This window comes from Mytilus edulis, chromosome 3 (assembly GCF_963676685.1).
Source record: "Mytilus edulis chromosome 3, xbMytEdul2.2, whole genome shotgun sequence".
Lineage (NCBI taxonomy): Eukaryota > Metazoa > Mollusca > Bivalvia > Mytilida > Mytilidae > Mytilus > Mytilus edulis.
In genome coordinates, this window is record NC_092346.1 from 32,924,714 (window position 1) to 32,949,258 (window position 24,545).

General features: G+C 32.0%; 2 protein-coding genes across 2 annotated transcripts; both read right to left on the reverse strand.

Moving 5' to 3' along the window:
- Positions 1-416: 416 nt before the first annotated feature.
- Positions 417-4,981, reverse strand: LOC139515196 (mucin-22-like). Its single transcript, XM_071304760.1, has 5 exons — positions 4,832-4,981; positions 3,111-3,356; positions 2,381-2,626; positions 1,651-1,896; positions 417-1,166 (listed from the first exon to the last, which is right to left on the reverse strand). Exons 1-5 carry the CDS (start codon positions 4,979-4,981, stop codon positions 417-419), a joined length of 1,638 nt encoding a protein of 545 aa, XP_071160861.1.
- Positions 4,982-5,212: 231 nt separating this feature from the next.
- Positions 5,213-20,987, reverse strand: LOC139515197 (ABC transporter G family member 7-like). The gene is made up of 2 exons (XM_071304761.1): positions 20,879-20,987; positions 5,213-5,646 (listed from the first exon to the last, which is right to left on the reverse strand). Exons 1-2 carry the CDS (start codon positions 20,985-20,987, stop codon positions 5,213-5,215), a joined length of 543 nt encoding a protein of 180 aa, XP_071160862.1.
- Between the last annotated feature and the right edge of the window lie 3,558 nt (positions 20,988-24,545).

Consider the following 24,545-nt stretch of genomic DNA (forward strand, 5'->3'; position numbering starts at 1 on the left):
CAGAATCCCCTGTAGTGTTATCAAAGTTCTCAGAATCCACTGTAGTGTTATCAAAGTTGTCAGAATTCACTAGTTATTCATAGTTGTGTCAGCATCCACTGTTGTTTTATAAGATTTATCAGTATCTACTGTAGTATTAACGGAATTGTCAGTATCAAGTAATATGTTATCAAAGTTGTCAGAATCCACTGTAGTGTTAACAACGTTGTCAGAATCTCCTGTAGTGTTATCAAAGTTGTCAGAATCAACTGTAGTATTATCAAAGTTGTCAGAATCCACTAGTGTTATCATAGTTGTCAGCATTCACTGTTGTGTTATAAGAGTTATCAGTATCTACTGTAGTATTAACGGAGTTGTCAGTATCCACGGTAATATTATCAAAGTTGTCCGTATCTACTGTAGTGTTATTAGAGTTGTCAGTTATCAAAGTTGTCCGTATCTACTGAAGTGTTATCAGAGTCGTAAGTATCTAATGTCATGCAATGAGAGTTGTCAGTATCTACTGTATTGTTATCAGAGTCGTCAGTATCTACTGTAGTGTTATCAAAGTTGTTAGTATCTAATGTCATGCTATCAGAGTTGTCAGTATCTACAGCAGTGTTATCCGCATTGTAAGTATCCACTGTCTTATCAGAGTTGTCAGTATCCACTGTTGTGATATTAGAGTTGTCAGTTTCCACTGTAATGTTATCAGAGTTGTCAGTATCCACTGTAATGTTATCAGAGTTGTCAGTTTCCACTCTAATGTTATCAGAGTTGTCAGTTTCCACTGTTGTGTTATCAGAGTTTTCAGTATCCAATGTAGTGTTATCAGAGTTGTCAGTATCTAACGTCTTGATATCAAAGTTGTCCGTATCTACTGTAGTGTTATCAGAGTCGTTAGTATCTAACGTCATGATATCAAAGTTGTCCGTATCTACTGTACACAAAGTGTTATCATAGTTGTTACTAACAACTGTAGTGTTAACAGAGTCGTCAGTATCGACTGTAGTGTTATCAGAGTTGTGTGTATCTAACGTCATGATATCAAAGTTGTACGTATCTACTGTAGTGTTATCAGAGTCGTTAGTTTGTAATGTCATGCCATGAGAGTTGTCAGTATCTACTGTATTGTTATCGGAGTCGTCAGTATCTTCTGTAATGTTTATCAGAGTTGTCAGTATCCACTGCAATGTTATCAGAGTTGTCAGTATCTATTATAGTGGTACATAGTTGTCAGTATCGACCGTAGTGTTATCAGAGTTGTAAGTATCTACTGTAGTTTTATTATAGCTGTCACTATCTACTTGGTGTTTTCAAAGTTGTCAGTATCCACTGTAGTGTTTCCAGAGCTGTAAGTATCCACTAAGTGTTTTCAGAGTTGTCAGTCTCAGCTGCAGTGTAATAAGAGTTGTCAGAATCTACTGTAGTGTAATGTTATCAGAGTTGTCAGTATATACTGTAGTGTTATCAGAGTTTTTAGTATCCACTGTAGTGTTATAAGAGTTATCAGTATCTACTGTAGTATTAATGGAGTTGTCAGTATCCACGGCAATGTTATCAAAGTTGTCCGTATCTACTGTATTGTTATCAGAGGTGTGAGTATCTAAGGTCATGATATCAAAGTTGTACGTATCTACTGTAGTGTTATCAAGAGTCGCTAGTATCTACTGTAATGTTATCAGAGTTGTGAATATCTAACGTGATGATATCAAAGTTGTCCGTATCTACTGTAGTGTTATCAGAGTCGTCAGTATCTATTGTAATGTTATCAGAGTTGTGAGTATCTAACGTCATGATATCAAAGTTGTCCGTATCTACTGTACACAAAGTGTTATCAGAGTTGTTACTAACTACTGTAATGTTAACAGAGTCGTCAGTATCTACTTTAATGTTTATCAGAGTTGTCAGTATCCACTGCAATGTTACCAGAGTTATTAGTATCTACTATAGTGGTACATAGTTGTCAGTATCGACCGTAGTGTTATCAGAGTTATAAGTATCTACTGTAGTTTTATAATAGTTGTCACTATCTACTTGGTGTTTTCAAAGTTGTCAGTATCCACTGTAGTGTTTCCAGAGCTATCAGTATCCACTAAGTGTTTTCAGAGTTGTCAGTCTCAGCTGCAGTGTAATAAGAGTTGTCAGAATCTACTGTAGTGTAATGTTATCAGAGTTGTCAGTATCTACTGTAGTGTTATCAGAGCATTTAGTATCCACTGTAGTGTTATAAGAGTTATCAGTATCTACTGTAGTATTAACGGAGTTGTCAGTATCCACGGCAATGTTATCAAAGTTGTCCGTATCTACTGTATTGTTATCAGAGGTGTGAGTATCTAAGGTCATGATATCAAAGTTGTACGTATCTACTGTAGTGTTATCAAGAGTCGCTAGTATCTACTGTAATGTTATCAGAGTTGTGAATATCTAACGTGATGATATCAAAGTTGTCCGTATCTACTGTAGTGTTATCAGAGTCGTCAGTATCTACTGTAATGTTATCAGAGTTGTGAGTATCTAACGTCATGATATCAAAGTTGTCCGTATCAACTGTACACAAAGTGTTATCAGAGTTGTTACTAACTACTGTAATGTTAACAGAGTCGTCAGTATCTACTGTAATGTTTATCAGAGTTGTCAGTATCCACTGCAATGTTACCAGAGTTATTAGTATCTACTATAGTGGTACATAGTTGTCAGTATCGACCGTAGTGTTATCAGAGTTATAAGTATCTACTGTAGTTTTATAATAGTTGTCACTATCTACTTGGTGTTTTCAAAGTTGTCAGTATCCACTCTGGTGTTTCCAGAGCTATCAGTATCCACTAAGTGTTTTCAGAGTTGTCAGTCTCAGCTGCAGTGTAATAAGAGTTGTCAGAATCTACTGTAGTGTAATGTTATCAGAGTTGTCAGTATCTACTGTAGTGTTATCAGAGCATTTAGTATCCACTGTAGTGTTATAAGAGTTATCAGTATCTACTGTAGTATTAACGGAGTTGTCAGTATCCACGGCAATGTTATCAAAGTTGTCCGTATCTACTGTATTGTTATCAGAGGTGTGAGTATCTAAGGTCATGATATCAAAGTTGTACGTATCTACTGTAGTGTTATCAAGAGTCGCTAGTATCTACTGTAATGTTATCAGAGTTGTGAATATCTAACGTGATGATATCAAAGTTGTCCGTATCTACTGTAGTGTTATCAGAGTCGTCAGTATCTACTGTAATGTTATCAGAGTTGTGAGTATCTAACGTCATGATATCAAAGTTGTCCGTATCTACTGTACACAAAGTGTTATCAGAGTTGTTACTAACTACTGTAATGTTAACAGAGTCGTCAGTATCTACTGTAATGTTTATCAGAGTTGTCAGTATCCACTGCAATGTTACCAGAGTTATTAGTATCTACTATAGTGGTACATAGTTGTCAGTATCGACCGTAGTGTTATCAGAGTTATAAGTATCTACTGTAGTTTTATAATAGTTGTCACTATCTACTTGGTGTTTTCAAAGTTGTCAGTATCCACTCTGGTGTTTCCAGAGCTATCAGTATCCACTAAGTGTTTTCAGAGTTGTCAGTCTCAGCTGCAGTGTAATAAGAGTTGTCAGAATCTACTGTAGTGTAATGTTATCAGAGTTGTCAGTATCTACTGTAGTGTTATCAGAGTTTTTAGTATCCACTATAGTGCTATCAGAATTGTCAATATCCATTGTAGTAGCCCATAGTTGTCAGTTTCCACAGTAACGCTATAAGAGTTGTCAATATCTATTGTAGTAGCACATAGTTATCAGTATCCACAGTAGTGTTACCAGAGTCGTCAGTATCCACTGTAGCGTTATCATAGTTATTTATAGGTTTCAAAACGAGTGAGAATTAGATATCGATTGATATCAACTCGAGTTATTTAATTTCAATAATAATAAACGAGCCTATGGCGAGTTTATTATTATTGAAATTAAATAACGAGAGTTGATATCAAGCGATATCTAATTCTCACAAGTTGTTAAACCTATTTCTCTTATGGCAAAAAGTTGTATGTGCGTGGCCTATTTGTTGCGAGTTGTGTTGCTACGGCCGTTTTTCTTTGCAACGCGTACTGATCTTTCTCTTATGGTTGGGGCCTGTTATCTAATTTGTAACAAGTGTATTGACACGTTTTTCTACAATAATTAACAAATAACTCATTGTTGCGCCTTAAAATCTTCTTTTTATCAAATTTTATTACATTCTGAAGCGGCACATAAGCCAGAAAACGCCCGGTGTTTATGTATGACACCGGAAGCATACCTATGACGTCACGCAGTGTAGGGATTAAAGAAGATAACATCTTTTCGCGGAATTTTCGCGGATTTTACACTGAAATTGTGATTGAAATTTAATTATGAATTTGTTTTGCATTAGAATAGAGATAACTGTATTGTATTTGAAGCTTTGCGGACGTCCATCGGTAGTTTTACTGTCGCATACAGAGGGAAATTGAAATTGGAATTTGTGCCAGTTATAATGCCTTTGCTCCGTTACATAACCGTATACGGGTTCCTTTCTTTATTTCTTCGTCCATGATAAGATTTATATTAGATTATGCAGACGATAAAGCAGACGAAAATCGCGAAAACCGGAAGTAAACAATCAGTTGTCAAGAAAAAAAGTAGTCCCAGCATGACCTTTTCCAGTGAATAATGACCTGATCAACGGCCAATGAAAATATTGGAAGTTTACGAGATAAACCAATCAAATTAACGTAATTTTGATATCACTTTTTCATATCACACTCCGTACGGTGTGATACAAAAAATATCTATTCACGTGGGAGTTAGATAACAGGCCCCAACCATAAGAGAATGCTATATACTGTACTGTTTTCAAAGTTGTCAGTATTTATTGAAGTGTTAACAGAGTTGTCAGTATCCACTGTAGTGTTATCCGAGCTGTCAGTATGCACTGTAATGCTATCAGAGTTGTCAGTTTCCACTCTAATGTTATCAGAGTTGTCAGTATCCATTGTAATGTTATCAGAGTTGTCAGTATCCACTGTAATGCTATCAGAGTTGTCAGTTTCCACTCCTAATGTTATCAGTGTTGTCAATATCCACTGTAATGTTATCAGAGTTGTCAGTTTTCACTGTAATGCTATCAGAGTTGTCAGTTTCCACTCCTAATGTTATCAGTGTTGTCAATATCCACTGTAATGTTTTCAGAGTTGTCAGTATCCACTGTAATGCTATCAGAGTTGTCAGTTTCCACTCCTAATGTTATCAGTGTTGTCAATATCCACTGTAACGTTATCAGAGTTGTCAGTATACACTGTAATGTTGTCAGAGTTGTCAGTATCCATGGTAGTTGTCTCAAAGTTTTGAGTGTCTACTTCAGTGTTATTAGGGTTGTCAGTATCCACTATAGAGTTATCAGATTTGTCAGTATCAACTTTAGTGTTATTAGAAATGTAAGTATCAACTGTCGTGTAATCAAAGTTGTCATTATCCAGTAATATGTTATCAAAGTTGTCAGTATCCAGTAATATGTTATCAAAGTTGTCAGTATCCAGTAATATGTTATCAAAGTTGTCAGAATTCACTGTGGTGTTATGATCAGAGTTGTCAGAATCCACTGTAGTGTTATCAAAGTTGTCAGTATCCACTACAGTTTTATCAGAGTTGTCAGTTGTCTCTTAATTGATATCAGAGTTGTGTCCAGTCATATTATCAGATTTGTCACACGTTTAACCAACTTTTAAGTCTGAACGACTTTCTAACATGTATATATTTATAGATCAAATATGAATAGCTACAAATAAACTCAAAGTGATAACCATAGAAAATAATAAATGTATCCACAGACAATATTCGTAGATAATCGTGTTCTTTTCTTTTATATTCAGCATTGTTTATCTTGTTATCACAATGAAATAAATCTTATGTCTTTAATCATTGTATTGCTGTAATATTACACATTTGTAGGTATTAATTTCTGTCATACTAGTATCTTTATTTCTTCTTTTTTGTTATTTTCAGAAATAAAGTCGGTTGTATTTACTTTGTTAGGCAGATCTGTAATGAGTCAACCAGTTTTTGGTCAGATGTTTTGTTATCGTGTTATTTGGTTCAACCAGTTTTTGGTCAGATGTTTTGTTATCGTGTTATTTGGTTCAACCAGTTTTTGGTCAGATGTTTTGTTATCGTGTTATTTGGTTCAGGTTGCACTTTGTAAATACAGCTGTTTCTAAAATCAAGCCTCTTTTGGGGAGTAATTGCATATTCATAGAAAATTGATTTTGTTTACATACTGGTTCCCAGTTATACTCTCTGTGTTCCATATCGCAGAGACAGAACTGGGGAATGTTACCAGTAAATAAACACGTGCATATTGTTTACATTGAAATCTGTGGTAACTTTTCATTCGAAGTAGGGGTAGTTAAGAAAATTAGTGTAAGTTTAAACTCTGAGAAGTTCAGGGCATATAAACGTTGAAAATATGCCGCACAGCCCTATATTTTGACCTTTGAAAAAAATTGTGGTGCATATGAACTTTCAATTCTAGGATAAGATTTTTTTCAAAACTTCATAGTTAAAGTGGTACAGTTTTAGCCGTAAAAGGAGTTCCTATGGGAAATTGCATTGTCAATATTTACATAAATGCAACCTTCAGCCAGTCTTTGGTCAGATGTTTTGTTATCGTGTTATTGGGTTATTGTTATTACCTTGATATTTTGTTGAGTAAATGTTAAATCTTCCAAATCAGTGTTATTGGCATATTTATCGTTTGTCATCATGATTCGTTACTGTGCTATTATCAGATATATCGTTCGTCAACACATTATTGTTAAAATCATGATTAGTCGGTTTATAATTGTTAGAATCAATGTGTTATTGACAAAAGTATATTTGATTTTAAGTCATTGTTATAATCTTAATAACAATCATTTTAATAACAATAATGTGTTAAATATTACTCAATGTGATATTGTTAGAATCATAATATTAGTTTTTATCATATATTTAGGAGTAAATACAGTAGTTTTGAATATATGATAAATATCCTGCTGTTTAATCCATATCGCGCAACATTAATACGCACCCTTTATCGCATGGCTACCCCTTATCGCACACCTACTCGGATTTACAATTAGTCAATGTGTTATTGTTGCAACCATGATATATTAGTCAATGTGTTATTGTTTTAATCATGATATTAGTCAAATGTTATTGAAAGATATGTTGTTCGCCATGATATTATTGTTAGACTCATTATTAGTTCATGTGTAATCGTTAAAAATCATTATTAGTAAATGTTTCATCGTTTTATTGTTAGATTTGTTGTTAAGTAATATATTATTTGTTATAACCATGATTCTAGTCGATGTGTTATTGTTTTAATCATAATATTAGTCAATGTGTTATTGTTAGAATCATAATATAAGTCAATGTGTTATTGTTTTAATCATAATATTAGTCAATGTGTTATTGTTAGAATCATAATACTAGTCAATGTGTTATTGTTACAATCATAATATTAGTCAATGTGTTATTGTTAGAATCATAATATTAGTCAATGTGTTATTGTTTTAATCATGATATTAGTCAATGTGTTATTGTTTTAATCATAATATTAGTCAATGTGTTATTGTTAGAATCATAATATTAGTCAATGTGTTATTGTTTTAATCATGATATTAGTCAATGTGTTATTGTTAGAATCATAATATTAGTCAATGTGTTATTGTTTTAATCATAATATTAGTCAATGGGTTATTGTTAGAATCATAATATTAGTCAATGTGTTATTGTTAGAATCATGATATTAGTCAATGTGTTATTGTTTTAATCATAATATTAGTCAATGTGTTATTGTTTTAATCATAATATTAGTCAATGTGTTATTGTTAGAATCATAATATTAGTCAATGTGTTATTGTTTTAATCATAATATTAGTCAATGGGTTATTGTTAGAATCATAATATTAGTCAATGTGTTATTGTTAGAATCATGATATTAGTCAATGTGTTATTGTTTTAATCATAATATTAGTCAATGTGTTATTGTTTTAATCATAATATTAGTCAATGTGTTATTGTTAGAATCATGATATTAGTCAATGTGTTATTGTTAGAATCATAATATTAGTCAATGTGTTATTGTTTTAATCATAATATTAGTCAATGTGTTATTGTTAGAATCATGATATTAGTCAATGTGTTATTGTTTTAATCATAATATTAGTCAATGTGTTATTGTTAGAATCATGATATTAGTCAATGTGTTATTGTTTTAATCATAATATTAGTCAATGTGTTATTGTTAGAATCATGATATTAGTCAATGTGTTATTGTTAGAATCATAATATTAGTCAATGTGTTATTGTTAGAATCATGATATTAGTCAATGTGTTATTGTTTTAATCATAATATTAGTCAATGTGTTATTGTTAGAATCATGATATTAGTCAATGTGTTATTGTTAGAATCATAATATTAGTCAATGTGTTATTGTTAGAATCATAATATTAGTCGATGTGTTATTGTTAGAATCATGATATTAGTCAATGTGTTATTGTTAGAATCATGATATTAGTCAATGTGTTATTGTTTTAATCATAATATTAGTCAATGTGTTGTTGTTAGAATCATAATATTAGTCAATGTGTTATTGTAAGAATCATAATATTAGTCAATGTGTTATTGTTTTAATCATAATATTAGTCAATGTGTTATTGTTTTAATCATAATATTAGTCAATGTGTTATTGTTTTAATCATAATATTAGTCAATGTATTATTGTTAGAATCATAATATTAGTCAATGTGTTGTTGTTAGAATCATAATATTAGTCAATGTGTTGTTGTTAGAATCATAATATTAGTCAATGTGTTATTGTTTTAATTATGATATCATTGACAGATATATTGTTCGACATCATATTATTGTTATACTCGTTATTGATCCACGTGTTATTAGTTACAGCGGATTCCATTGAGTGTGTAGCGAAAGGTAATATCTTTGGTTAGCTTGCTTGTTAGCTGAACTGTGAAGTCATTATTAGGTCAGGTATACTACCCTCCTTTCGAAGTAGCATAGTCCAACAGACAGATCGATTGGTTTTCTGTCGGACTAGTCTATTCTTCAAGTATGGTAGTTTACCTAACCTATCAATGAATTCACGGTTCAGCTAACAAGCATGCTAACCAAAGATATTATCTTTGGCTACACACTCAATGGAATCCGCAGTAGTGTGTTATCGTTGAAATCACGATTAGTAATAGTTTTATCGTGTTATTGTCATATGTGTCATTAGTCATTATGTTATTGTTAAAATCGTGATATTAGTCGATGTGTTATTGATAGAATGATGATGTTCTTCATAACGTTTTTGTTAAAATCATGATAAGTCATATGTTAGTATTTGAATCAAGATAAGGTTGTCATTTTGTCCCTGTCATAGTTATTGCTTCTCGATGTGCTTTCGTTAAAGTATTTGTTGTGTTACTTTATATATTATGAATTCGTATTCCATGTATCATTTGTCATTTTTTGTTGTTGCTCATAGCATTTCATTTCATAACATTATGTACTATGAATTAATATGATTATTAAATTTCAATTATTGGTATACATTTTGTTCAAGTTAGTATCAGTGGTTATCGGATTTCTCATTAGTCATTGGGTAACTGGAAGACAAATAGATAGTTTTCACGTTCTGTGACTATTCTGTTGTTGTTAGTACATCGATTGTCATTACACTTTGTTGTTAGTACGTCGATTGTCATTACACTATGTTGTCAAATTGGTCATTTTGTTATTGTCAAATTAGTCGTTTTGTTATTGTCAAATTCGTCGTTTTGTTATTGTCGGATTTGTATCGCGCGGTAAAATGCAAGATGACTCGTTATTCATGTTCTTATTAACAAATGTATATTTGTATAACTATATAATCGATCATTAAGTTGTTGTAAGATTATCGCCAGTTGTTATTGTTGTGTTTTGTAACGTTATAATCATTATCGGCTAGGTTAAGATGTTACTGTTAGATCTACCGTTGGCCATTCTGTTATTGTCATAGTTATAACTGATTATAGCCCAATTGTCAGATTTGTAACTGATTATCGGCCCTTTTGTCAAATTAATAACTGATTATCGCCAGGTTGTCAGATTTGTAACTAATTATCGTCCCTTTTGTCAGATTTGTAACTGGTTATCGTCTTATTGTCAGATTTATAAATTATCGTTGGTTAGTGTTATACTGTCAGGTATGTCGTTCGTCAATATACTAGTAAAATTGTCAGAATAATAACTGCTCATTGTGCGTTTGTCCAATTTATAATCCCTACCTTTGTAAAGTTTACTCCGGTATGTCATTTCATTTTGGTCATTGTGTTGTTCTCAGATATATCGCTGGCAAATATTGGCTATTGCCACCTTGGTAGCAAGTTATTGTACTTTTATAAGAATTATAACCACTGTTTATGCTAATTGATTACTAGTATATATTCCTTTGTATTTTGATACCTCCTTTGTCAGTCGTGGGTTCGTACTTTTATTAGATGTATCGATCATTGGCTATTTTAAAGTATGTTTAATATCAGTCATTATCGCATTGACATATTTAAGTTAGTCATTGTGTTAATGTCAGCTTTACGTTAGTCATTGTGTGAATTCTCTGGGTTTGTCATTGTGTTAATGTCAGAATTAAGTTGGTCATTGTGTTAATGTCAGATTTGAAATGATAATTGTATTAATGTTTTGAGATGCTCAGGGCGGTATGGCAGCTTTAAGTTGTTCATTGTGTTAATGTTTTAAGCTTGTCATTATGTTAATGATAAACTTTTCTGATTGACATATAGTAGCATTTTGTTTTTGACTGCTTCCATTTACAACTGCACCATTGTTCTGTTTGCAACTGTTCCATTGCCCGTTGTTTAATAGCAGCTTTAATGTTGCTCATTGTGTTGTTTGCAGCTGTGTCATTGCCGTTTTTTGTTGGCTGCATTATCATTTATCATAGTGCTTTTTGCATCTGTATTACTACTCATTGTGTGTCGGGAAATTGATCACTGCTTATTGGGTTGTTTGCAGCTGTTCCATTGCTCATTTTGTGTAGGCAGCATTTTAGTTGTTCATTGTGTTGTTTGCAGCTGTACTGTTGTGTAATGGCAGCTTTTACGTTGCTCATTGTCTTTGCACCTTCACCATTGTTCATGTTACGTTGGCAGAATTATCTTTGCTTATGTTTTGCAGCTGTATCATTGCTCTTGCTTATGATGTTAAATGCAGTTGTTAAGTTGTTTGTATTCCCAGCTTCATCATTATTCTTTGTTTTGTGTGCAGCAGTGCCATTGCTCGTTTTGTATAGGTCGTTAATTGTTTCATTGTTCGTTTCGTGTTCGCAGCTATACCATTGTTTATTTTTTTGTTTGCAATGCCCTATTGCTCATTTGGTGTTAGCAGCATAATCATTGTGTTGTTAACAGCTATATATATCATTTCCCATTTGTTGGTGTCTATATTATTGATCGTCGTACATTGTGTTGTTTGCAGCTATAAATATATATATATATACCATTGCTAATTTTGAATTGGCAGTATTGTCATAGCTAATTGTGTTGTTTCCAGCTTTACCATTACTCACTTTGTGTTGTTAGATTTTTTATTGTTCGTTTTGTTGTGCCTGATCTTCCATCGGTCATTTTATTTTGGCAGCCTTATCATTGTGCAATGTGTTGTATGCAGCTGTGTCAATTCTGATTATGTAATGGCAGCTTTACCATTATTCAATGTGTTGTTTGCAGTTGTCAGCTGTTTCAAATCTCATCTTGTTTGAGACATCAACATAATTGATCATTGTGTTGTTGGTAACTACAACAATGTTAATTGCTTTATAGCTGATTATTGGTTCGTTTATCTGCTATAATATTGTTCGTTGTGCTTTTTTGCAATTTTTCATTGCAAATGATAAATAAAGGCAACAGTAGTATACCAATGTTAAATAGTCATAAATCGATTGAGAGAAAACAAATCCGGGTTCCAAGCTAAAACAGAGGGAAACGCATCAACTATAAGAGGAAAACAACGAAACAACAGAAACATTGAAATGCAACAACAAACAAACGACAATGCAAAACACACAGAAACGAACTATAAGATAACAAATGTCATTTTCCTGACTTGGTACAGAACATTTTTATAACAAAATGGTGGGTTTAAACCTCGTTGTGTTGCTAGCCCAACCTGGCGCTTTTATGGCAATGTTAAATACACCACTAAAATGAAAACATTACATGACAGGATTACGGTACAAATAAATGCAAAAACAATCAGGACAGAATAATACATAAATAAACAATATAATAGAACATTTCGACATGGTCCACAGAATAATAACGAATACGTAAAACAACCTAGGACAGCACACAAAAAAAAAACAAAAACCACGAACTGTCCGTCACACATCTGTATCAACACCACAAAAGTGACGTTACACGATATTAAAAAAAAAAAGGATATAAATCAAGATTAGGTTTGTAATTATGTTATTTGATGTATTTTATAACAATTGCAATGTACAAGAATATTTAATATAGAATTGTGTTAGTAATAAGTTAATTAACTGTATTAAAAATCTATGTTGGTATTTCTTCTAAATCAAACTGTAAAACAAATAACACCTTTATCATATATGCATGGCTCGTTGTTCTTTTTTATATACTTATAGTCGTGCTCATTGAGACGTCATTATGTTTCTAGCAAATATAACAAACATATCAAACTAATTTTGCTGATTTAGTGTACCATCATCTAACTAATGAAAAGTCTGTATCAAGCCAGAACTATGACAGTTGTTTTACATTAGTTTCCTGAGTTTGAAAATTTGATTTTGCAATTTGATGAGGGTCTTTCATTTTTGAATTTTCCTTAGAGTTTGGTATTTTTGTTATTTACTTTTGTTAGTAGTTCTATGATTGGTCGTTGTGTTATTTTTGTTATTTACTCTTGTTAGTAGTTCTATGATTGGTCGTTGTGTTATTTTTGTTATTTACTTTTGTTAGTAGTTCTATGATTGGTCGTTGTGTTATTTTTGTTATTTACTCTTGTTAGTAGTTCTATGATTGGTCGTTGTGTTATTTTTGTTATCTACTTTTGTTAGTAGTTCTATGATTGGTCGTTGTGTTGAGTTTGCTGCATCATTGAAGTGTTATTACTGCTTACAATTTCTTTTGCGTGTTGTTCTATCCTTCTTGGTGCAACATTTCCTAATAAAGTGTTGTCAGTTTTTTTATTCACTGAAATCATGCATTGTATATTCGGTTTTTAGGGTACGGTGCATCTTTGAACGTTACTCGTCTGATATACAAATCGACTCCTTCTGTTTTAGAAGGTTAGTTATCATTCATCTTTTATTTTTCGACGTATCTTTGCTTATTGTATTGTTAGCAAATTTGTCTTTGTTCGTTTGATATTTTGGCAGATTCTGTTTTGTTCGTGAGTAATTAGCAGATTTATCTTTCTTCAGTAAGTTGTTAGCAGATTAATCACTGCTTCAATGATATTGGCAGAACTATGTGAGTTCATTGTTCATTGTGTTGCTTGTATGTTCACACATTAACCGTTGTTTTAAGGAGTTATCCATATAAAGATAGGATGATGTGGTATGATAGTCCATATGACAACTATCCACTTGGGTTATACAGTGCACTCTAAAAGATAACAACACCACGCACAAACAGCCATTTTGACACAACTATCCACCATTTTGTTCCTTTCTTGCCGATTTTTTTTTTTTTACGAAATAATGAAATGAATAAAAGGAAAATGTGTTTGTTAAAGGGCCAGTTGAAGGCGCGGCATTTTCTCATTGGTGTCATTCTGTCCTTGTGTTCAGTTCTTTGGTCGGGTTGTTGTCTCTTTTATACATTCCCTGTTTCCGTCCTCGTTTTTATTGGACTACAAATAGAATCGTATATTATATTAGAAGATTCGATAACTGTTTTGTTTTTGTTTTTGTAGAACCATTGTTTTCACGTTGCCATTAAAACATAATCTAAGCTTACGGATCCCGAGCAAATTTGCCATTTCTTGTGTTGCTATGCATATAGATCCGTTTTCTTTACATTTTTCCTCTTGTCATAGGCGGAGTGTATTTCATTGCTTTCAAATAGTTGAAATGATTTTAGTTTGATTAAGTTATTTATACAATCATAAAAATTACTTTTATTTGAGGGGTGGACGTATTAACTTGGAGCAAAACCTCTGTTATCTAGGGTTTTTGATAGTGTGCTGATCGTCATTGAATATTTTTGTAGACTTCAATGATTCATATATTTATCAACCAAAGTATACGGCATTGGAAGACTAGAATTCCTCAAACTAAATCAACAAATAAGACAAGAAATGCAAAAGCAAAATAATAAATAATGAACAGAAAGATTTCGAAATAAAAACCTCAGGCTCTTGTGAGACAGACTTCGCTTACTGAGACCAATGCGTCCACTTTATTAGAACTTCCCTATCAAACTAAGAACTTTGTCATGGCAATTAATTGGAATTTATTATTGGTTATTTTGATTTTTCTAAAGTGACTTTAGACTTGTTATTTCGCATTTGCTGTTGTCCGCAGCTTTTCTGTAGCACTATATGTTGCTAGGTAGAGCTAATATGTATACTCAAAGTTTGTTTTTAACGGGCCAATTGTCCAACTGGGAGCTCTATATCTTGCTATCGGATTAAATCTTTAGATACGCGCTTCCTTGTTTGTCTTTACCTAAGCTTTGGTTGATATGAGGTCAGACTTGTGCCTCGGTCTAAAATGAGGTCGTCTACTATAGAATTGGTTTAGTTTTTTATGGACTAACGTTTTCAGCTATAGTCAGTGATGACAGTGATGTTGCTTCGCATCACACACAAGTCAGCTCATTCTGTTCTGAAATTCAAGTTTTTAGCATAAGAAATATATACATTTTGTGACCTGTTTTATTTATCTATTTAAGAAAATATTTATCTAATAAATAAATTATTTATTTATTTATTGTCTTTTTTTTCATTCTTTTTTTTCTTCTACTTTTTTTTCAATTTTCTTGCTTTTTAACTAATTGTTTATATAATTATTCATTTAGTTATTTTTATTCATTTATTTCACTTTCTTTAACTAATTCTTTGTATATCTATTTATAAATTTATATATTTATTTATTTATTTTCATTTTGATGTTCAGTGGTTTGGTCCTCGACATTCTTGTATCATAAATGTTTGGACGTTAGCGTTAAACAATAAATTATCTTTGTTCAATATGTTGTAACCTCTGTTTAATTTAGACATCAAAGTGTCGTCTGTTCAATGGTGTTCAATTCTTAAACGTCAACAAATCTTTTTTTCAAATCTAAACCTTTTTTAATTTGATGACGTGTATCATAAGTATTTAATTTAATCAGATAACTTGGAGTGATAAAAGAAACAAGAAAAGGACCGATTCAAATCGGAAGTTTATAAATACTACTTTGAATTTTGATATTTGGTCGGTTATAGTGTACAGTGGGTGCAGACGGGCTATAAAAATACCTAGGCGTTTATAATTAGTTATGCTGCATGGCGATGACTGAATGTGCTTAGCACCATTTTTAATTTTCAATGCAAATGACCACTTTCATAAAGAGATGTTTATCATATAACGATATGCGATAAGGTGTATCATTTTCAAAGCTTCGATTTAAAAACGTTATTAACGAAAGGTTTTAATTTTCACTGCTTCGGGTCCTTTCTTTTTTAATTATTTGATCAAATCTATAATGAGTTTTTGGGAAATAAAGTTTGTATATGATTTTGATAAGGGAGATCAATCATCGACGCTTGTTTTGGTTCTTTGAGATGGGTACCGAAAGTAAAGTAAATAAACATTCGGGACAGATCTACTCAGTAATCTAAGGCCAAACGTGTGGTTTTCTTGGTTTTGCATCAGGTTTTTAATGATCTCCAAAAAGGAAAAAAATGAAACTGAGTAAAAGTAAAATGCAGGGTTTTTTAAGAACATATTTGAAATTTAGTGATATGTTTATGTCCTGAACTGATTTTAAAGTGCACGAAAAAGGAAAAATAACAAAAATACCGAACCTCAAGGAAATCCATATCGGAAAGTCCCTTATCAAATGGTAAAATCCATAGCTCAAACAGTCAAACGAAATATGGAAATAACCTCATATTCCTGACTTGATATGTAGAAACTTTTAGATTAAAACTGGTTTTATAGCTAGCTAAACCTCTCACTTCTATGACATTCGCTTAAGGTAGATCATAAGTATATACTTTTGGAGACCGATTTTTCTTATAATTATCAAAAATGAAGATTTTAATAAAGGCTTTTTTTTTCTCAAAAATATGATAAAAAAGAATGAGTCGCCGCGCTATTTTTCAAGCTTATGAGTCGTTGAAAATTGCCTAAATTTGGTTAGATTGTTCATGTAAAAACCCATTTATGTGCATAAAAAATTGAATGATGTCGTCAGAACTGTTCGCTATTGACGACAAAATATTACGGAATCGTCTGCAAAGTCCAGCAATGTCGGACATATATAAATAAGTTCTGTAAAATCCGTTTCTCGATCACGTCCAATTTTATTCAAATTGATTTAACATAACTCGTAAACAAAACTAAACAAAAAACTGAAGTATTTCATATAGGTAAACACGTAGACCTGGTGTCTATATCACTTTCATCCGTTTTAGTAAAGTTACTTACTAAAGAGTATATAATTTACTTATGTTAATACTCGCTGATCATTTATAGGGCTGGAAATGTACTATTAATAAAAGCAACAGTAGTATACCGCGGTTCGAAAGTCATAAATCGATTGAAAGAAAAAACAAATCCGGGTTACAAACGGCTTAAACCGAGAGAAACACATCAAATATAAGATGAAAATAACAAAACAACAGAAACACTGAAGTGTACAAAAAACAAACGACAATGCAACATACACAGAAACGAACTATAAGATAACAACTGCTCTTTTCCTTGATATAGGACATTTTAAGAAAAAAATGTTGGGTTGAACCTAGTTTTGTGGCTAGCTCGAACTTTTATGAAAACTGGTCAATTTATTTAATGTTATTGATAGACATCATCAGTATAGGTCCATAGAAACAGAACAATATAGAAACAATTTCCAGTTTAACACAGATAGTTCACTGATAGAGCTGCGATGAGGTGGAAGATATACATCATGTTTTTCTTCATTGTCATTTCAATGAACAATCAGCAGAACGAAAAGATATTTTTAGAGAACTTATAAATAGAATGATAATAATAAATAATTTTGACGCAAGTTGTCCCGATACACAAAATCTAAAACTCTTAACCCGAAATAAAACCCTTCTTATAGGCTAGCTGTCTCTGATTTTATAAATCAATTATTCACGTCATTCGGACTTTGGTAGATATTTGTGTCATTGCAATTACTGTAAAATCAACCTTTTTTCGCGATTAGAAATATAACGCGCATATAAATCGTCGCGAAAATGTCAAATTGCTGCTGTAGAAAGGTCGTAACGCAAAATAAAATAAACGCGAAAATAAGTTGGTTTACATGTATACCACATCTCCTTATTTTTATTTATGTTCACATCTGTGTACCAAAAGTTTATTTTTTCTCATATATATCTTATAGTTTTGTTTGTTTTTTGTTTGTTTGTGTGTTTTCTTGTTTATGTTTCTATTTCGTTGTCTTCGTGTCTTTGTAGCCTTGGCCAATGTAGGGGTGAATGTAGGAGAATAAATAAATAGAATTGTTTTTCTTTTTTCTATATGTGTACATAATTATGAAGTGTAATGTATTGAATAAATAAAGAAATCTTATGTTTTAATACACAAAAAAATAGTTCTACACAATGTTGAACGGTTTGCTCTACTGTCAGTAAGTTGGGCTTAGACTATACATGATAGAAAAATATGAAAAAAACACTTTATAAATTTCATGCGTCCGAAGTGCCTTTTTTACATTTACCTTCAAAGCTGGATAGTTGAAAGCTCAGCTAAATAAAAAAACATATATATACATGTTATAGAAAAATATTATATGTATTTAGAATGAATTTTAGGTTTATATTGATAATAAAAAAAAATATAATTAAATATAATATATATTTTTCATCGCGTATGTTTCATAAAAATGTTTTATTTTATAATAAAAATTGTAAGCACGTTTCTGTCATGGACTGTAAATATATTAACTGATTTTAATTCAATAGAAGACAAAGTTACCTCAGGAACAAAGGAAAGAATTTACAATTTACATTTTTGGTATTTTATATTAAAATAAATATTTTATTGGGAACATTTGTATGCTTTAATCCTCCCAACAATATCCTGTTTGTTCGGTATTATTCTGTTACAAGAAAATTTACTTTGCGAATTGTCACTCATAATTATCTTCTAACCCTTCTCTTATTTTCATTCCTATGTGCGTGTGTGTTGCATCCTATTAGATTTTTTCCTTCAGAAATTCACTTTGTATTTTGTTTCCGATCTTGTTTCATTTTTTTTAGGAACAAAAGTGATTACAGGTCCGTGGTTGGTGTTTAAAGTAATAAGAATACATTTGTCATGGAAAAATATGTTGACCAAAAACGGGTCATCGCTATATTGATTCTTTCGAATTTTTAAGAAACGAATTTCTGAGATACTTTTTCTTGTCTTTTTTTAGCAACAACAAAAAGTAACATATGCCATGAATTTTATTCCCCAAATTTGCTAATTAAATCTTCTAGGCTATATTTATTTTCAGTAATCTGTCAAATAGGCTCAAATCACTTAGAACAATTCGCAGACGCCTTTTTGCAGTTGGATTTGAAGGAACCAAATTTTTCGGTTTGATGAAGTTTAATTATCTCTCTATATAAGAAGCTATAATTTCCCAGCTTCAGCTTGTTACCGATACAATTAAATTATATCTTTGAATGTAAAACACATCAAAACTTGACAACATACATGTGAACATTTTTACAGTCGAGTGAGCTCGCTCGGAGATGGAATATTAACTTGACATGTCCTTGTCCAAGAGAACAAGACATACTTCTGCAAAATACTAGGTCCATTTTCTTCGTCCTAATTTGCAATTTTACAAATTGCTACGAAGAATAGATAAAAAATTAACGCCCATCGTCAATATGTTAATTTTAAGCAAAAATTATAAGACTTGTCTGATGAAATTAACGACATTTTGAGGTACATGACAGCTGTATCGTCTTCAATTTTCAATGCATTAAAATGTTGCGCTTTTTTTGTATTTTACAGATTTTTATTTATTTTTGAACATTTATAAATTATTACTCCGTTATCGAAAATTAAATTAATTTTTTTTAAGTGTTGTCATTACCATCCCATTAAATAATTTAACTTATTGCAAACCTGTAACGAAAGTTCAAATCTGAGAATTAAAAAATGCCTGATATTCAACATAAAAGATAATTTAATTATAAAATGAGATAAAATATTTGGTCGCGGTCTCTTTTGACATGGGAGTCACCGATAATGTCCTCGTTAGAGGGATCTTTGCAGGAAATTACAGATACATCTCTGATAAGAACACGACAAAGATCGACAAAGTGTTGATAAGAATTTGAAGCAAGAAATTAAAGGGTCACAAAATGTCATCCTGCCTCAGAAAATTGCCTCCGTGTAATATTTATGTTGCACTGGCTGATAGCCATGGACATTATTTCTGTTGCATTACATATTGTTCATGGACAATATACAAAGGGAGATAACACACTTGTAATATCGTGGAGGTTACAGTTGATAGATACGCTGGAGTTGTCTCTGATAAGCTTTGAAAATATAATTTCTTCTATTAAAATGATAAAAGATACTATAGCTGAAGTAGTAAGTACTTCGGCACTGACATGATTTTAACAAACCTTTCTAAAATTGTCCATTATTGCAAAATTTTGAATTTGTAAGAAACTAAGGTAGATAAGTTTTGATATATTTTATAGGTCCCTCTTTGGTCATATAGCTCTTCAAATGTTTATGTTATTATATATTCATGGCTTTCAAATATTCGGCTTTCAGCATTCCTGATGAAAGTAAATCAACAAAAGCGCATGGATGTATAAGAAGCTTATATATGAATATACCATTATATCGTCGCTGGGCTTCTAAAATGTTGTAAATTACAAATTTTTCAATAAAAAAATATCTCACAAACAGGCTTTGAAAATTTTGGTAAAATGCATGCTTCCAAAATGTCGTATGTGAACTTGAACATTTTTGTAAATAGCAGTGAAATAAAAACTTTGACATTTCTGGATTATCAAAGAACTTAAACTATTTTCACAGAAATAAAGAAATGTACAATTATTTTTTCCCAAAGCCATTCTACAACGATTTTCAAGTTTTCATACAACATTTTGGAAGCAAACTTTACAAACAAATGACATTGGCAATTTTGTAATATGTCTTATTTCACACATTTTGATTGGTCTAACTGTATGCTATTTTGGTATACCAAAGATTTCCTCCCGCCGAGACCATTGATGTCAAGAAGTATTTTTAGCCAAAAAAGTCATATACGACATTTTAGAAGCCCAGCGACGATATGGAACATTTCAGTTTGATATTAGACAAGGGATGGTTTCCTTTAAAATAGTGTAAGATAATCTAAGGAAATAGAAGTTTCTCAGAAACGGGGCTCAGATACTTCACAAAAATGAAATTTAATGTATTTAGGTCCTATTTGGTTACTAGTATATAATAGCTTCAACTGTTTATGCTTTATAAATTCATGGCTTTCAAGTATTCGAGCGTTCCTTGATGAAGGTAAATTCAGAAAAGCACTTTGGACGCATGCACTGTCTAACGTATTATTTAAAAAAAAAAAAAAAAAAATGTTTATAAGATCTGAGAATACTTGCAGTAACTAACCATGTTTTATATTAGTACATTCTATATGTGTATTTCCAAAGTTACTCTTTAAATCAGTGGTTGTATTTGTTTCTGTCTCTTTTATCTGTTTTTCGTTAACTGTTTCCATGGTTTCGGTTTGATATACGGGGCCGACGTATTTTGTTGTTGTTTGAACTGTTTCGCATTTAACTTATCGGTGTCTTTTATAGCTGACTACTCAGTTTTTGCTTTTGTTGAAGGCTTGATGGGGACCTATAATTAATTAAATTCACGTCAGTTTGGACTGTTGGTTAGTTGTCTCAATGGCAACCATACCGCATCTCCTTATTTTACATCAAACCCTTAGAAATTTTAAACATATAAATAAGAACAAGTGGTAGTAGTGCAAATGCGACAAATTTTCGCCAGAAACCAAACTGATTGCATCGAAGTTAACAACTATATGCAACAATGAGCAAAACCCATATCGCATAGTCGACTATGAAAGGACCCTAAATGACAAATGTAAAACAATTCAAACGAAAAAATGAACGAACTGATTTATGCACTAAATAATGCACGATGCACAAATATGATAGACATCGACTGACGACAATCATTAACTCCAAACTCCTGACTTGAAACAAGCACATACAAATGTGGCGCCTATATCCCCTGACCTTGGACAGTGATGTAACAGTTCAACATATGAACAAACTATTAAAATCAGTTAAAAAGGGTTTACCTTATAAGATCGAAACAAAGCAGACATACATCTATATATTACTATGCGGAATGGGCTTTGCTCATTGTTGAAGGCCGTACTGTGACCTATAGTTGTTAATTACTCTGCCATTTGGTCTCTTGTGGAGAGTTGTCTCGTTGGCAATATTAACGCATCTTCTCTTTTTTTATATATCAAAACATTTAATCCCGCTGCAAATGTTTGAATCTGTCTTAAGTCAGGAATCTGATGTACAGTAGTTGTCGTTTGTTTATGTAATTTACACGTGTTTCTCGTTTCTCGTTTTTTATATAGATTAGACCGTTGTTTTTCTCGTTTGGATGGTTTTACACTAGTAATTTTGGGGCCCTTTATAGCTTATTGTTCCGAATGTGAGCCAATGTTCCGTGTTGAAGGCAGTACATTGACCTATAATGGTTTACTGTTATAAATTGTTATTTTGGATGGAGAGTTGTCTTATTGGCACTCACACCACATCTACCTATATCTAGTTACGCATACTGTTCCTACAATTCCTATGATTTAAAACTAAATCTTCGAAATTTCCTCCGCAAAACAAAACAAAAAAATGTTATCAAACACTAATTACTTTATAAACAAATTCAGTATATGTTTCATTTATGTTTCTATAGCCCTTGGTCGTATGCTTAGTAATATCTAATATATTTGAAGATTAAAACAACAAAGCTATGTGAAAAATACGGCTATCCAACGTTACATATTTTTTGAAAAACTGTTTTCACTCTTATGTATAGTGATCCTATTTCTTATTCTCTGATCTTCCTAACACTTGGCGGTAACAACAACGTGTGTCGGTTCTTTGTGACATTAAAGCCGTTATTTTGTCAAATTTAATTTAACTCGGTGGCTGCATGTTATTAAAAAGAAGATGTGGTATGATTGCCAATGAGACAACTATCCACAAAAGACCAAAAACATTAACAACTATAGGTCACCGTACGGCCTTCAACAATGAGCAAAGCCCATACCACATAGTCAGCTATAAAAGGCCTCGATAAGACAATATAAAACAATTCAAACGAGAAAACTAACGGCCTTATTTATGTTAAAAAAATGAACGAAAAACAAATATGTAACACATAAACAAACGACAACCACTGAATTACAGGCTCCTGACTTGGGACAGGCACATACATAAATAAGGTGGCGGGGTTAAACATGGAATAACTAGTGGAATGTTAAGTTGGAATAAGAAAAATGTTCAATTACGTTTTCCGTTGACTCAACGACTAAAAGTGAACTTTTATAAGTAGATATCGTAGAAAATGTCGAACAAAAAACACAGACCGGGCGAGCAGGGACATTGGTCATCCCTCATCCCCCCCCCCAAAAAAAAAAAGAAACACACTAAGCACAGATCAATCTGAGTGTACCCGCAGTTACTGACCACTAGTTCAAAGCCAAACACAACTCTGACTGTTTATGACGTCTTATACTAAATCCACTGGATGTTGGATGTGTACTAATTGATAATTTTGTCTTATAATATATATATATAGATGCATGATTATTTTATAAGTTGTTAGTGGCTCTGAATTAGCTGTCAGTAACTGCGACTAAGTACTCTCAGATCTGTATTTAGTGTCTTTTTGTTGTTTGGATGTACAAGTATTCGTGGCCACGTCCACTTATATTTGTAGTATTTGTATTTTTGTCTATCTGATGAGTAAAGCCCTTTTGAACTGATTTTTATAGTTCCGTCCTTGTGTTGTACTGTTACACCACTATCCCAGGTTTAGGGAGAAAAGGGGCTAGTGTGTCCACTATAACATGTTAAACCAACGCCACATTCTGTTTGTATGTGCCTGTCCAAAATCAGGAGCCTGTAATTCAGTAGTTGTCGTCTGTTTATGTTTTACTTATTTGTTTTTCGTTCATTTTTTGTACATAAATTAGGCCGCTAGTTTTCTCGTTTCAACTGTTTTATACTGTCATTCCGATGCCTTTTATAGCTAATTATACGGTATGGGCTTTGTTCATTGTTGAAGGCCGTACGGTGACCTATAGTTGTTTTAAAAATTTCTGTGTCATTTGGTCTCTTGTGGATAGAGTTGTCTCATTGGCAATCATACCACATCTTTTTTTTTAAATAAAAAGTAATGCACCTAAGAATAATATGTAGATGTATGTTTTTGTATCTTTAAATGAATACATGGTTTTGTCTTCATTATGTTTATACAGTACTTAAATAAAGAAAAGTCAATGGATATTCTATGATAACATTTTTTTTAACTCTTTTGAACCTTGGAAAAATCGTTTTTTGAATTTTTTTTAACAATATGAATGTTGTTGTTTGAACAATATGAATGTTGTTGTTTGAACAATATGAATGTTGTTGTTTGAACAATATGAATGTTGTTGTTTGAACAATATGAATGTTGTTGTTTGAACAATATGAATGTTGTTGTCTACTTAAAAAAGTTGGACCTTTAATGAAAAAGATGACAAAAAGTAAATGCTAATAAAATTTATTTAATTTTATACTTAAATTTCTGGATGAAGAAAAAAAGGAAACCAGATATGCACGTGAGAAATTGTCCTATGAAATCAGTTCAATATAACAGATTTTCATTTCAAAAAGATGGGTTTTTTTCATAAATAAATCTGGCACCTTAGTTTTTGATAGTTTAACCTCTAAACTTTAAGTTTTGAATGTTTCTGTTGTACTTATATACATAAATGGTGCTTGGAAATATTTTAAACCAAACTGAAAAGGTTATTTATTTGGAACAATCCAAAACGAGATGCACAGAAAGGCACTCAGTCATAGATCATTCAGTGCAATAAGCACTTTTTGCTTGCTTAACGAGTTGATAATCATAAAGGGATAAACTAGCGTAATAAGACGCGACTTCGCAGTCTTTTTTTTTTTAAATGAGATACGAGGTCGGGATTGGTTAGTAGTTTTTAGCTTCTCTCGTGGGTTTCCGGTTCCGATGG